Raw genomic sequence first — 13,762 nt, 5'->3', positions numbered from 1 at the left:
CTGGAGCCAGGAATGGAGCACCCACCTAGCCCCCTGATGTGGAATGCAGGTGTCTCAGCTGCTAGGCTAAATGCCCCCTCCTTCCTGATACTGCCACATTGCTAACTGACTGGGTGACGAGGCCAACTCAGCTGACGACAGTACTGCCTCCTGGGTAATGGCAGACCCATTAACCAGGAACAGGCAAACTGCAGTCTCTCCAGAAGGGATAAGCAATTCTTCAGGTAATGTCTGGAAATATCCACTTTTTTTTTAAAAGATTTATTTTTATCGGAAAGGAAAATTTACATAGAGAGGCAAAGGCAGAGAAAAAGATCTTCCATGTGTTGGTTCACTCCCCAAATGCCTGTGTGGCTGGAGCTGAGCTCATCCAAAGACAGTAGCTTCCTCCAGGTTTCCCACACGAGTGCAGGGTCCCAAGTCTTTGGGTTATCCTCCACTGTTTTCCCAGGCCACAAGTAGGGAGCTGGATTGGGAAGTAGAGAAGCTGAGGCTCAAACTGGCACCCATATGGAATCCTGGCACTTTGTAAGGAGAGGATAAGCCAGTTGAGCCATTGTGCTGGGTTTTATGACACCCAGGAATTCAGGCTAGGATTTGGAGGGAGGTAGAAGTCCTTAGGAAATGGGGAAACAGACAACCAGCTCCCACTGGGGACAGCAGAGGTTAGCTTTTACTTGACCCTCTGGAGGGATGACTGGCAGGTATCTAGGAAGAGCTCTGCCTTTCTGGGGAGTTCATCACAGGTCAGAAATCTACAGAGAATGAGGGAAGCAAGAAATGCCAGCTCCTTTCTGAACAGAAGAGGAAGCCCAGGTCTGTCAGCAGTGCAGGGACCACAACGTAGTAGTGTGGTGGAGCCAAGGGTCGCCTAACTCTGTAACCTAGCCCAGGCCACACCCAGGTGTGGCAGCTGAAGGAAGGGAAAGTGCCTTCCATAGCAGACAAACTCTGTGGCCTATGGCAGCACCTCTTCTGTTTGCTGCGGTGGGAAACTCAGCCGGTGCTACCCTCCCCACTGCTGCTGCTGGGTGCCCTGGTCCCCGACCACAGGCTCCACCTCCAACAGACTCCCCATGATGCCTCAGATGCATTTCTGTCAGAAGCCTGTGTCCCCCAGGCTTCTCATCTGTCAGTCCCCTTGTCCCTGCTGTTTCCTCTCCCACCTAAGTCCCACCCATCATTTAGGATCCCTCTTCAAATTCTGCCTGCACCAGGGAGCCTCCCAGATCTGTCAGTAAACATCCCTGTGTTCATGTTTGCCAAGGCAGGAGGAAGGAAAGCAGATGCAAGTGTATCAAGTACCGTTTCAGGAACTTTGTTACTTATTCCCATGAGCCAGGCATTGCTGTTTTGCTTAAAGATCCCGGGAGATTAGGCATTCGGATGAAGGGGTTGAACCTGACTGTGTGACTTCAGTGTAATATGGCTTTCTGACCTGCTTCAAGTGTGGTCTGTTAGGTTTCTAAGTCCACTTAGAACGGCTGTTTTGCACACAGGGGCCCTTTCGTGAAGTGTGACAGTGAATGCCCTTCCTCTCTTCCTCCAGCACCACTGACAGGATTCTCTCCACCAATATCACACGATGAATTGAGTGAACTGGGGGCTGGATGCCGGCAAGTGGAGCATGCGGGGAAAAGGCCTGCAGGAGGCCCTCGCACCTGGAGGACACTGCAGGGTGCTCACATAGTCCCTCTTGTCAGATGAGATGCCAGTGCTTGCAGGGGCATTAACTAGTTGCGGGCCAGTTGCCAGTGTGGGTCCCTTTCAGTTGGTTCTTTCTAAAGGTGTGTTATCTTAAAGACAACTGAGAACCTGTACCGCTAGTCCCACTCCCACGGACTTATTTACAAAGCCCTTGGAAGTGAAGGGTCCAGCCTGAAAGTGCCACCCCTTCTTTTTACAGCTGAGGGCCTTGAGTTCGGCCGGGACCTTCCTCCTGTAGGAGTGTCTGAGATGGTGTGCTCCGAGGGGGCGACAGTCCTAGCCGCCTGCAGGAAGGGCGAGCAGGCACAAGCCAATCGGCTTGCGGGCAATCTAAGGGTGGAAGGAGGTGAAATAACTGCTGGCAACGGCAGCCCACCAGGACAAGGGGCTGCCTGTAGGGTGTGTGGCCCAGCGGAGCTGCTTCCTCTGACTAGCAAGGACTCCACCTCCCGGGTGGCCGCCAGCAGCCCCGAAGACCGCAGTCAGCCGAGCGGAAGGGGCGGGGCTCGCGGCGGACGTCGTGGGTCACGTGGGCGGGCTGCAGGGCACCGAGCGCGCAGTCAGGTGAGTGGCGGGCGATGTGCGGTCACTGCTTTGCAGTGGCACGCGCCGCGAGCGCCCACAGTGGACATGATCATTCCAGGCTCCGGCAGTGATGGTACTGTGCCCGGCGTGGAATTGGGCTCAACATGCGTGCGGGTGCTAGCTGAATTATGGGGCGCCAGGACAAGCTCGCCCTCAGGAGTGGCTCAGTCGGGACCTGGGGTGGGTAGCAGGTGGTCATCTCGGGAAGTCCGTGGCTGTCCTCAGCCTTCCTTTCCGCACGCGATGGTCTAGGACGACTTCTGTGAAAACATCTCTCTCGGGCCCACCCTCCTTTAAGACGAATGCGAAAGGGAACGTGGGAAGTGGGGCCAAGGATGTCTTAAATCCCTGGGAGCTGTGGGGGTGACCCCCTCTTTTCTCGGCTTGGCAGGAAGCATGGCACTCTGGCGGGCATACCAGCGGGTCCTGGCCGAGCACCCGTGGAAAGTCCAGGTCTTGACTGCGGGTGAGTGTCCTTTCGACACCGTAGTAGAGAAGCCACGCCTCCCTCACCTCCTGCTTCTCTTCAGACCCCTGGGGAGGTTGGCTGTGGTTCCTTGGGGCTGCCAATGTTGGGGAAGGGGAGGTGCCTGGAGACTGTTCTTCAAGAGGCCTGCAGGTTAGCCCCACTGGAAGTGAGGGGCAAGGCCCTGCCCCAGCAGCCTGCAGCTTGGAGAATAGCCCCCAGCTAAGACTCCCTGTGCGGCTTGTAATGTCCAAAGCACTTTGATACATTACCTAGTCGGGGCCCACAAAGCAGTGCTTGATTCCATGTGAGATCAAACACCTACATCTGAAATCAAGATCCAAAGCAGTGCTGGTTTATTTTTCCTAGTATTTCTTATTGTGACATACACTCAAAAAAAACACTAATTTACAGTCTTTTTGACATTTTTGGATCAACCCAGCTTTGAGACTCAGAGTGTGTATAATTCACGAGATTACGGCTCTACTGACTTGTTTATGTCATCGTTTGCTTTGCCTATTGTTTACTCTGTATGTATGCATCCCCAAACACTGCACTAAACAAGACTTAAAAAAAAAAAACTTAAATTGGTTGATTGAGTAACAGCCTCACCACAATAATCAAGTGACTTACTTGCAAGTATTCTTCACTCTGCAGGGTGGCTCATGTGAGGGGACAGCGCAGAGCTAAGCAACTTTGTAGGCCTCTCAGACTGGACCATCAGGGCTGTGCAAAGGGGAGGAGGGTTGGGTGAAGATGGGGTCTGGCTTGAGTTGAGAGGAAAGAGCAGCCATCTGGAATGAGGATGCTGAGCCAGCTTGAAAAGGGAGATCCTGGTGCCAGAAGAGCCCTGCGTCAGCGCTGGGAACGTCACGGGGTGACTGGCCAGCGGACGGACTCCTGCCCCTTCTGGACCCCTCTCCAGCCTCCTGTGCCCAGCCACCTCTTGTCCTGTCCCCAAAGCATCCGTCAACCCTGCATGACTCACCTGGCTGTGCGTGTGTTTGGTGACTCACACTGGACTGTGTGGCTGTGATGGGAACTGACACGCTGGGCCCTCTGCCCAGCCTCCAATTCCCTCAGGGCCAGCAAGTGCCAGGTGGAAGTTTCCCCCTCCTGGCCCTCAGACAAGGGAGGGAAGGATGGTCTTTTTGTTTTCCTCCCTTCGAGGTGCCTGAGGGCAGAAATGTGACTGCAGAAGGGGCTGCTGGGCCATTGGTGATAAAGCCCCTGACTTTCTATATTCAGAGAAAACTGTGAGTTGAGAGATGGGTAGCAGTCAGTGGATTTAGCTCACTGAGCCAGATGTAGTAGATGTAGGTCCCATGGCCACCACACCAGGAAAACAGAAGCAAAATCTCAGACTCAGCTTTGGGAAATCAAGGATTTAAACCGTAAGAGCCATAAGGGCATGGTGGCTGCATCATCAGGACAAGTCAATAAACCTTTGAAGGTGTCAGTTCTCTAGGACTTGACGTTAATAATACGAACAACTCCATGGGGCCAACATATGTAACCTTTCCAAAAAGCTTTAGAGATGAAGACATGCTTGATCAACTTAAGGTTTCCAGAGGTGGGCCCTCCCTGTGACTGTTGGCACAACAGGTTGTTCTCCCAAGGTGGTGTTGGGGTTGGGTTTGTTCCACTTGCCATGGATCTGAACAGAGATGACTGTCTTAGGCTGGGTGCAGGTGCTTAGTTAACGAGTAGGAAGTAACCCGGTGGTGGGAAAGAGGGAGAATGGAATAAAAGTGTGTGATCAGATTGGCCCTTGCTACAGGCAGCTGTTGCTCAGTCTCACACTGGTTGAGAAGCTCTTTGAACTGCTGTCTGGATGGACCAATCATTTCTAGAGAAAAGATCTTTTTCCAACTCCCATCCTGCATTGGTCAAGGGTTCATCCTATGGGATGTGACCTTGCCTTCACATGTGGGCTGCCTGGTCCCAGAAGGCATCATCTGTGAAGCCCCAGGCAGGGATGGGCCTGAAGGGAGGATCTACTACTACTAGGTTGAACTGCAGTGCTGACTGGACTTAGGTAAATGACGAAGATCTGAAATGGCTCCACGGAAGTATGTAATCCTCATCTTTGGTCAAGCCACAGTCAGGAGCCGGGCAGCCTGGGGAGAGGTGTGCCATGAGCTCTGCAGGGTCTGCATAAGCTGAATCCCTTCCTTTCATGAGGGCCCTTCTGGTTCTAGACATCTTAGGTCACCTGGTCCCATGATGGAAGCACTCAAGCTCCTGCAGATACTGATGTCCCTGAAGTCTGAGTTAAGCCAGAGTGGGAAAGCTCGACAATCTAGGAAATTATCCTGCCTCTTCTCTGATGCCAGGGCACAGTGACATGCACTAAGGTCTCCTGTGGTTGGTGGTAGGGCTGCTGTTAGAACCCAGGATGCTGGGCCAGTGCTGTGGCATATATAGTAAAGCCTTCCAATGCCTATATCTCATGTGGATGCCAGTTTCAGCCCTGGCTGCTCCATTTGTAATCCAGCTCCCTGAAATGGCTTGGGCGCAGCAGTGCAAGAGGGCCCAGGTCCTTGGGCCCCTGCCACCCTTGTGGGAGACCTGGCGAGGCTTCTGGCTTTGGCCTGCCCCAGCACTGGCTGTTTTAGCCAAATGAGGAGTGAACCAATAGGTGAAATATCTGTGTGAGTGTGAAACTCTTTTAAATAAATTTTAAATAAAACGGTACCTAGTACAGTGCCCATGGCTAGGTGGACACCTGCTCTCTCAGGTGCTGAACTGCAGCATCCCCTGGGCTGTAAAGCAAACCAAGTTCCTTCCTCACCAGGCAAATCAGTAGTGTGGACTCCTAGATCTGTAGCAACTGCCCCTTGCCAGAAGCTGCCTGACCTGCCCAGCCAGGCCCCATGTGCTGCTCCTCATCCCAAGAAGCCACTTCCTGTTCCTCCACCTTCTCATCGGCTGTGAACACGCTTAGTGTGTCATGATAGGGATGTACACAAAAGCCGGAAGAGGAGCAAAATATAGAAAGTTGGGAGTTCACCCTTCCCCAGGCCTGGCGTGAAAGTTGGGGCTTTTCCGCTGGTAGGCAGAAGGTGATTCCAAATAGACCTGTGCATGGGGGGAGGCAGCTCCTTGCCCCCTCAATCTAGTGGGCAGTGACGGCATGAGAACTGGCACCTGCCCAGGGATATGATGTCACACCCGCGCCAGCGTCTACTCCTGGGCTCCACGCCCAGCTTGGCACTGGGGCATCATTGCCCAGCATCCCCTTGCCCTACCCCATCAGGGCCCTGGGCTGGATGTCTGTAGGTCTCCAACTGCAACTTCCAAGTCCACGGAGAGGGAATGCAGAGCCAACCCATCATGCCAAGGGTGGTCAGTTTGGGCTTTGAGTTGGGAAAGGTGGGTAAGAATCTCAGTGTCTGATTCCTTCCTGCTCAGAGGATCCCGTGGGCTATGAATACAGGCCTTAGACCAACGTGGAGGTCATCTGTGGGCAGAGGTGGACTCTGTTGCATCTGAGATGAATAGGACTGGTGGAGGTTGCCCTACTGCTGTCCCCTGGGTGTCCCTCTGCCTCGATGGGCACACTCCAGAGACCTAGAATCCAATGTCCTCAAAGCCAGAACCATGACTGCCAGATAGCAGAAGCTGGGCCTCTAGCTTGTGTGACTAGGCAAGCCACTGCTTTGTAGTTTTGCTGCCCGCATCTCCATAGGGGACAGGGACCAGGGATGATGGGATTCTGGCGAGTAAAGAGCATCCTAGTCCAAGAAGCAGCTCTGATGTGCAGACCTGCAGTTCCCAGCCTGGTGGGAACTCCCTGCAGAGCTCCTGGGCACCCATTGAGAGCTGGCCTTTGTCCATCTTAGCTCTCAGACTTTCCTTGTCATGAGATGGAGGTGGGCCCAGCCACCACCCAGGCCTGTTGTGAGGAGTGAATGAATGAAGCTGTTTGGCAGACTGACCATGTGGTCTGAGGAGATAGACCACACATTTGTTCCTCTGTTTAGGAAGTGACTGCCTTTTCTGCCCCTCCATCCTGGCCCTCTCACTCTTACCCCTGCCCACGGCTGGTCCCTCCTCCCTGGGCATGCACCTGGTGATCCTTGTGGGATGGAAGTTTGTGGGGGTTGTGCGGGAAACAAGTCCCAGTTCCTGCTCCTCCATCCTCCAGTCTGACCACAGTTCCTGGGGCTGGGCTTGGAGTTCTCCACAGAGCCTGCCTGTGATTTTCTGAGTTCCTGACAAGGGGCGCTTTACCAAGTGTATTCCACCGAGTGTGAGAGGAACCAGGACAACAGAGGTGTCTAGGCTTCTATCATTCCCCTTGGGGAGGTGAGATCCAGTGTCCTGGAAGAGCCCCCACCACTTGGGGAATGCCCCAGGGTGCCCAGGCAGGGCTGCCTTGATGCGTGAGCTAGGGGGTCCAGAACCACAGCCCCAGCCCAGCTCCTGGCCTTCCCCAGATGCCGATGACGAGGCTGCTGTAGAGCAGAGCCATGGGGGAAGGGCAGAGCAGTGAGTGTGCAGCCAGCATGGACGTCAGAGCCAGCTCGGGCCAAGGACTAGGGTGGAAGCTGTATTTGTCCAGTGCTAATTGAGGGCATAGGGACGGTGGTGGCTGCGGAACTGGAGGGGCTCTCATTACTCAACAGGATAGACAAGCAAGCTGGAGATCGCAGGGTCACTCCCCAGGGTCCAGGTGGGGACTGGGTTGTATATGGGAGAAGGCATCACACTGCTGTCACTGAGGGGGCCCTGTCAATAACAAGGGTATCTATTTGGCCTTCCGGGTGGGGACGTCTGATTAGGGCTGCTTGGAGCGAGGTACCTGTGGGGTGACAGGAGGGAAAGCCGGTGCAGGGAGCTGGAAGTCGTGGCTGTAATGCCTATACCAGTTCAGTCTGAGGGTGCAATGCGGAAGTTGGGGATAAGCTGATTGCACGAGAGCGGGCAGGACTAGCTGCATTAGTCACCTACCTGCCTGGCATCACTTGAACACTCTTGCTCTGCTCCATAAATGGAAACCCCAAGACCCAGGTAAAGAGCACTGGCCTTGGCTTTACTGAGTTGAGGGAAAAGCAAAATGGTTCCTTGCCATACTACATGTGACTGCATCGTGTGATGGCTGGCTGGAGAGGTGAAATCCTGGACCTTCATTTCCACACTTCTGAAGGCAAGGGGCTTAGGTGAGATAATCCTGCAGCTCTCAGGCCCAGGATCTTAGCTTTTCTTTCCTCTGTCTGGTTTCTGACTCCATCACCTCCTTTATCTTAATAATAATAATAATAACCTCTATTGGAAAGGTAAATCAGATTTAGAGAGAGAGAGAAATCTTCCATCTGCTGGTTCACTCTCTGGCACCAACAGCTGGAGCTGAGCCAATCTGAAGCCAGGAGCTAGGAGCTTCTGTCTTCCATGAGGGTGTAGGATCCCAAGGCATTGGGCCATTCTCTGTTACTTTCCCAGACCATAAACAGGGAGCTAGACGGGAAGTGGAGCAGTCAGAACATGAACCAGCAATCTTATGGAATCCCAGTGCTTGCAGGGGTAGGATTCAGCCATTGAGCCATCATGCCAGGTCCTCTGACTCCTCTTTGCTGCTCAGAGCTCCTAGACCCTGCCCTGCTCATCCTAGTTTCTTTTTTAGTTTAATTACTGATTTGAAAGCAGAGTTAGAGAAAGAGGTCTTTCAACTGCTGGTTTACTCCCTAAATGGTCACGACAGCCAGGGTTAGGCCAGGCTGAAGCCAGGAGTTTCTTCCAGGTCTTCCATGTGGGAGCTGATGTCCTAGCACTTGAGCCAGCTTCTGCTGCTTTCCCAGGTGCATGAGCAGGGAGCTGGATCAGAATGGAGCAGCCAGAACTCAAACCACCATGGGATGCTGCCATTGAAAGTGGCAGCTTAATTTGCTATGCTACAATGCCAGCCCCTCTTCCAAGTTTCTGATAGTACATACATGAGGTGTGACTGTCCTTGGGGAGAGGTGGGGCTTGAGGCAGAAGGAAGCAGCTCTGAGGCCCAGGGTGCCTCATGTGCTTAGCAGACTCACTTCCCTCCTGGAAACAGCAGCCATGTTCTGACAACCCCCGTGTACCCTGCACAGGGTCCCTGATGGGCCTGGGTGACATTATCTCACAGCAGCTGGTGGAGAGGCGGGGTCTGCGGGAACACCAGGCCAGCCGGACTCTGACCATGGTGTCTCTGGGCTGTGGCTTTGTGGTAAGTTCTGCACCCAGCAGGGACAGTGCTCTGGTTCTGCACCACCCTTTAGTTCCCCGTGGTTTCTCTCACGTCAGCCAGCCCTGCCATCCCTGCAACACCTGGGACTTGGGTTATAAAAGCCATGTGTCCCCTTCCCTGCATGGGGTTGACTTTCAGGGCCCTGTGGTAGGAGGCTGGTATAAGGTTCTGGACCGGCTCATCCCAGGGAATGCCAAAGTGGATGCACTGAAGAAGATGCTGGTGGATCAGGTAAGCAGAAAGAGAATGGAGCCAGAAAGGGCAGGTGGGGGCAGGTACTCACAGAAGCCTTCATTTCTTGCCCTAGGGGGGCTTTGCCCCATGTTTTCTAGGCTGCTTCCTCCCACTGGCAGGTGCCCTCAATGGACTGTCAGCCCGGGACAACTGGGCTAAGCTACAAAGGGTAAGCCAGGCAGGTGTGGGCAAGGTCTCTGGCTGCCAAGCTAGCAGCCCAGGGGCAAGAGGCAAACTGTGGGGGTGCAGGCAGATAGAACAGGGGAGCAGAGGGGGGCGTGGTGCAGGAGTAAACTCCTTGAGTAGACAGCGGTGTGTAGTATTCCCGTTGGGATGTGGGAGCTGCTAGAGGAGGAAATGTTAATTTGTTGTTTCTGTCTCTTTAGGACTATCCGGATGCCCTCATCACCAACTACTACGTGAGCGCTGACACACTCATAGCCTGCCCTGTTTCCTTAAGTTCAGAAATGCCCTGGGGGTGGGTTATTCCAACCCAGGACCCCCTCCAGTGGGGTGCTCATTTCCTTAGGTAGCATGCTCAGGGATGTGCCTGGCAGGTTTTCAGCTGTCACTCTTGTCTAGATGTTGGGGCGGGGCCAGGTGATGCTTGAGCCTAGCAGTCAACCGAGGGAGGCAGCCACCCAACCCTCACCTTCCATGTCTTGCAGCTCTGGCCTGCTGTGCAGTTGGCCAACTTCTACTTGGTGCCCCTGCATTACAGGTATGACGCCCTCCCTTACCCCAGCCTTCAAGGAAGACCCTTGTCACCCAGCAGCCAAAGAACTCATTTTAGCCCTGAGCTGTTTTGGGCCCCAGCTGGCATACCCTTTCCTGGGCAAGGCTTCTCAGACTCCCAAGCATTTTTCTCTAAAACATCTTAGACTTCACAGGATCTATTCTGAGGTGCCTGCCCACGGACCTCTCATCTTCCCAGGGAGGATCCTGCATCCACAACTCTGGTTTCTGTGCCTTTGATGGGCAGTTCCTTGGGGTGCTGTAGTTTAGGTTACACAGATAGGTAGACCAGAAGGCCCAGGTAGGAACCTGATCAGGCCTGTTCACTGCAAAGTACAATTTTATCCTAATAATAAAGGTAATTTCTCAACCACAATTTTAAAAATCGCATAGAGTGAAACTCACAATGAATAGTGCAAATACTTGGAGGTGACAGGTTTGGGTTATAGGGGAGAACGCAAAACTCCTCAAAGGAGGCAGTCAAAATTTATATAATTCACATTGCTAAAAGGGGTAGCATCTTGGGAATCAAATCCCAAACACTAAGATCCTTTATAACTGCTTTGAAAGTAGAACCAACTTAGTTTAAGATAAAGAAAAGAGGATGCTACTTTACCCAGCATGCAGGACATTTCTGGAAGCAGAAAGCTTGTGCAGGGTGCATACGTAAGTGTATATGCAGAGGGCCTGACCAAGGGTGTGAATGGCAAATCTCTGCCTGTCCCCACAGCTGTTGAGGGTGTTTAGCCTTTGTCACCCAGGAAGACAGCAGCAGGATTGGAGCTGTGCCCTCCTCTAAGGGCTGAGGAAAGGAACCTAAATCTGGAAGTCTTGCCTCCCTTCCCCCAGCCTCTCACTGTCCTTGCCAATCTGTGCCTTCCCAGCTTGCCTCACTCTTCCTCTTAGGTTGGCCGTTGTCCAGTGTGTTGCTGTCATCTGGAACTCATACCTGTCCTGGAAGGCACACCAGCTCTAGACCCACATTGCTCCATGGTGTGTACCTTGCAGCACAGCTTGACTCTGGAATGGTCAGACAACCTCCTCCAAGGGGCCGGGGTAGGGTCCAAGCATTTGGGATTGGCACTTTGAGCTGGCATGATTCACTCTGCAATGTAAACTGACTGCTTCTGAAATTGGTAGAGCCTTCACAATGCATCACCTGACAACAGCGCTACTTCCCAAGCAATGTAGCATTAGGCAATTTTGTCAGTGTGAACCTCCCAGAGTGGACCTACCCAAACCAAGATGGTACGGGCCAGCCACTTGAGGTGGCCTCTTGTTCAATCAAGAAAGGTAATAAACGTGAAACCTACAGACCACCACCAGTGTCACTCAGCACGCGGCCCGGGTTGCTAAGTGGGAGTACATGCTTACAAATGTTGTTTCTTACCGAGTTATGTGCTCTGCATAACCGTGTGCTGTACTTTGATAGGATGGTAACTTGGTAGCTTTGTTTACATCATTATCATCACGAACAGGTGAGGAATGCATTGCACTTCAATTTACCACATCCGGATGTTGCTCCTGGGTGCTGTGCTCATCAGGCTCATCTCGCGGGGCATTGCGGTGTGTGTGGGTCATCACTGACCATATCAGCATTGGGCAGTACCCAACTGCAATCTATACCCACCTGCAGTACCTACTCCCAAAATATGTGCTTGGCTTTTAAAATGATTTATTTACTTGTTTATTTGAAAGATTTTCAGTCAGAGAGATCTTCCATCTGCTGGTTTGCTCCCCGAGTGGCTACATTGCCTGGGAGCTGGGCAGCCAGACTGAAAGCAGGAGCCTGGAGCTTCTGGTTCTCCCACAAGGGTGGCCAGGGCCTCTGCTGCTTTTCCAGGCCATTAGTAGGGAGCCAACTCAGAAATGGAATATTCAGGGTTTGAGCTGACCCATATGTGATGCCAGTGTCATGATTGCCAGCTTTACCTGCTGTGCCAACTCACCAGTTCCATAAATCTGTATTGAATCCTGTGACCATTGTCCAGCAAATGTCACTCATCCTCTCTTCCCAGACTGTCACTCCAGCTCTTTGGGGTCTCTTAAACTCTATACTGCAGCAAGTATGGCATTGAATATGTAATCTGGAATCTGCAGAGGTAATGAGTACTGGGTAGTCACATTTTCTCAAACCTGCAAGAGGTCTGGGAGCACGAAACCCAACAGGGACACCTTGGAAGTAAAGTCGCCTGTGCATGCCATGAGGTAGTGACAGAGTAGGAACCTGGACCTGTATCCTCACTGCCTTCCCAATGGTCTCAACTAGGTTAAAGGTGTAGTAATACCATTGCCAATGCCCAACACAAACACTGATCTGGGCTAAGCCACCACTTTGGACAAACTCAGAAGCAAATGGGCCAGCTTTATGTGGTTGGGAAGCACCCTGAGGCTGGAGGCCCTCCTGTGTGTCTGTTCGCATGTGTGCCTGTGCCTGCAAGCACATGGTGCCTCATTCAGAGGGATGACTTGACTCAGGGCTGTAATGAGGTCTCTATCGGTGACCTTGATGTGGCAGACCCCTTTCAGCCCCTGGTGTTGGCTGAGTGCCAGCAGCACGCTGTGACTCTGGGTTTGTACAACTAATAGCTCCAGCAGGGGACTGGATCCACACAGTGCAGCCTTCTCTTAATGCCTCTGGCTCCTTTCTGGAGGCCCAGGACGGCGTCAGCACCATGGACAGCCGCCACAGGCGGCCTTCCTTTCCTTTAACGAAAAGGAAAGCCGGCTGGGAGCGATCTTTGGGAATGGGCCCGGTCCTTGCTGGCTGCTTTAAGAGGGAGAGGGACACTGCGGGACTTCCAGAGCAACATTTCCGTCCAGTCAGCTTCTCGCTCTTGGGAATCCAGCGCTGGCCCGGGACATGCTGTAGTATCCGGAGTGTGTGCACCTCCGGGGGCTCGCAACCCGGCCGTCTTGTCAAGAGGTTGAGTCTGTCATTGCTCTCCACCACCGGTGCTTGTTCCCGGCTGACGTCAGTCGGAGCTGTCCTGGCGCTATATAAGGCTGGCGGCGGTCCCGGGACAGACCCCGCGCTTCCCCAAGCGCACTCGGTCTACCCCGAGGGACAGAGGTTGCAGCTCCATCTCGCACCGGCCCTGCGCTCTCTGACACCCTGTGAGTGGCTCCTCCCTTCTGCTCAGACTCCCTGGGCACCAGTCCATGCTCAGACCACCGGCAGTGGCCCGCCAGGAGGGAGGCAGGGAGATGGGGAGCAGGAGGAAGAGGTGGATCCGGCAGTGGCCAGGGCTGGAGCAGTGACGGGAGGCAAGCTGTGTGCACTAGGCAGCAGCCCGAGGTGACCCGCGGGGCGCTGGGTGTGCGCCGGAAGGGAATTTGCCACCTGCGGCTGTCCCAGGCGCACCTCACTGCCCTCTGTGTATCCAGGGCACCATGAAACAGGCGGCACGCGCGGCGCTGCTGGGGGCGTTACTGCTACTGGCCCAACTGCGCCCCGGGAGCAGCCAGTGGAATTCGGCGGCAGCAGCGGCGGCAGGGGTCCGGGACCCAAATCTACGTTGGAGTCCCGGGACACGGAGTCAGGGCGGTGGGGCCCGCGCACTTCTCTTGCTGTTGGCCGAGCGCTTCCCGCACCGCGTGTGGCCCGGCCGCCGGGGACCCGAAACGGAGAGCGAGCGGCTGCGACGCGATGACCCTCCACTATCCATCGACCTCACTTTCCACCTGCTGCGGACCCTGCTGGAACTGGCGCGGACGCAGAGCCAGAGGCAGCGCGCCGAGCAGAACCGCATCATATTTGACTCGGTGGGCAAGTGATCCATCGGGCCGGGGGCGGGCAACACCCTGGTCTCTTC

General features: G+C 54.0%; 2 protein-coding genes across 2 annotated transcripts; both read left to right on the top strand.

Moving 5' to 3' along the window:
* The first annotated feature begins 2,242 nt into the window (after window positions 1-2,242).
* On the top strand, window positions 2,243-11,246 carry LOC121166266 (protein Mpv17). The gene is made up of 8 exons (XM_040995371.1): window positions 2,243-2,271; window positions 2,684-2,758; window positions 8,842-8,957; window positions 9,117-9,209; window positions 9,286-9,381; window positions 9,599-9,631; window positions 9,881-9,933; window positions 10,854-11,246. The coding sequence occupies exons 2-8, from the start codon at window positions 2,689-2,691 to the stop codon at window positions 10,921-10,923; spliced, it is 531 nt and encodes a 176-aa protein (XP_040851305.1). The 5' UTR covers window positions 2,243-2,271; window positions 2,684-2,688; the 3' UTR covers window positions 10,924-11,246.
* A 2,094-nt stretch (window positions 11,247-13,340) lies between these two features.
* Window positions 13,341-13,724, top strand: LOC121166257 (urocortin-like). The gene has a single exon (XM_040995362.1). The coding sequence runs from the start codon at window positions 13,341-13,343 to the stop codon at window positions 13,722-13,724; it is 384 nt and encodes a 127-aa protein (XP_040851296.1).
* The last annotated feature ends 38 nt before the right edge of the window (window positions 13,725-13,762 follow it).

Source organism: Ochotona curzoniae, unplaced genomic scaffold (genome assembly GCF_017591425.1).
Source record: "Ochotona curzoniae isolate NIBS_2020 unplaced genomic scaffold, NIBS_Ocur_1.0 patch106, whole genome shotgun sequence".
Lineage (NCBI taxonomy): Eukaryota > Metazoa > Chordata > Mammalia > Lagomorpha > Ochotonidae > Ochotona > Ochotona curzoniae.
This window is presented reverse-complemented; position numbering and strand designations above follow the sequence as displayed.

Bases quoted from the DNA above. Each gene is read 5' to 3' on its own strand.
- LOC121166266 (XM_040995371.1), top strand. From the start codon at position 2,689: ATGGCACTCTGGCGGGCATACCAGCGGGTCCTGGCCGAGCACCCGTGG. The intron at 8,958-9,116 runs GTAAGTTCTGCA...GTTGACTTTCAG, and splicing joins CTCTGGGCTGTGGCTTTGTG to GGCCCTGTGGTAGGAGGCTG. The intron at 9,210-9,285 runs GTAAGCAGAAAG...TTCTTGCCCTAG, and splicing joins AGAAGATGCTGGTGGATCAG to GGGGGCTTTGCCCCATGTTT.
- LOC121166257 (XM_040995362.1), top strand. From the start codon at position 13,341: ATGAAACAGGCGGCACGCGCGGCGCTGCTGGGGGCGTTACTGCTACTG.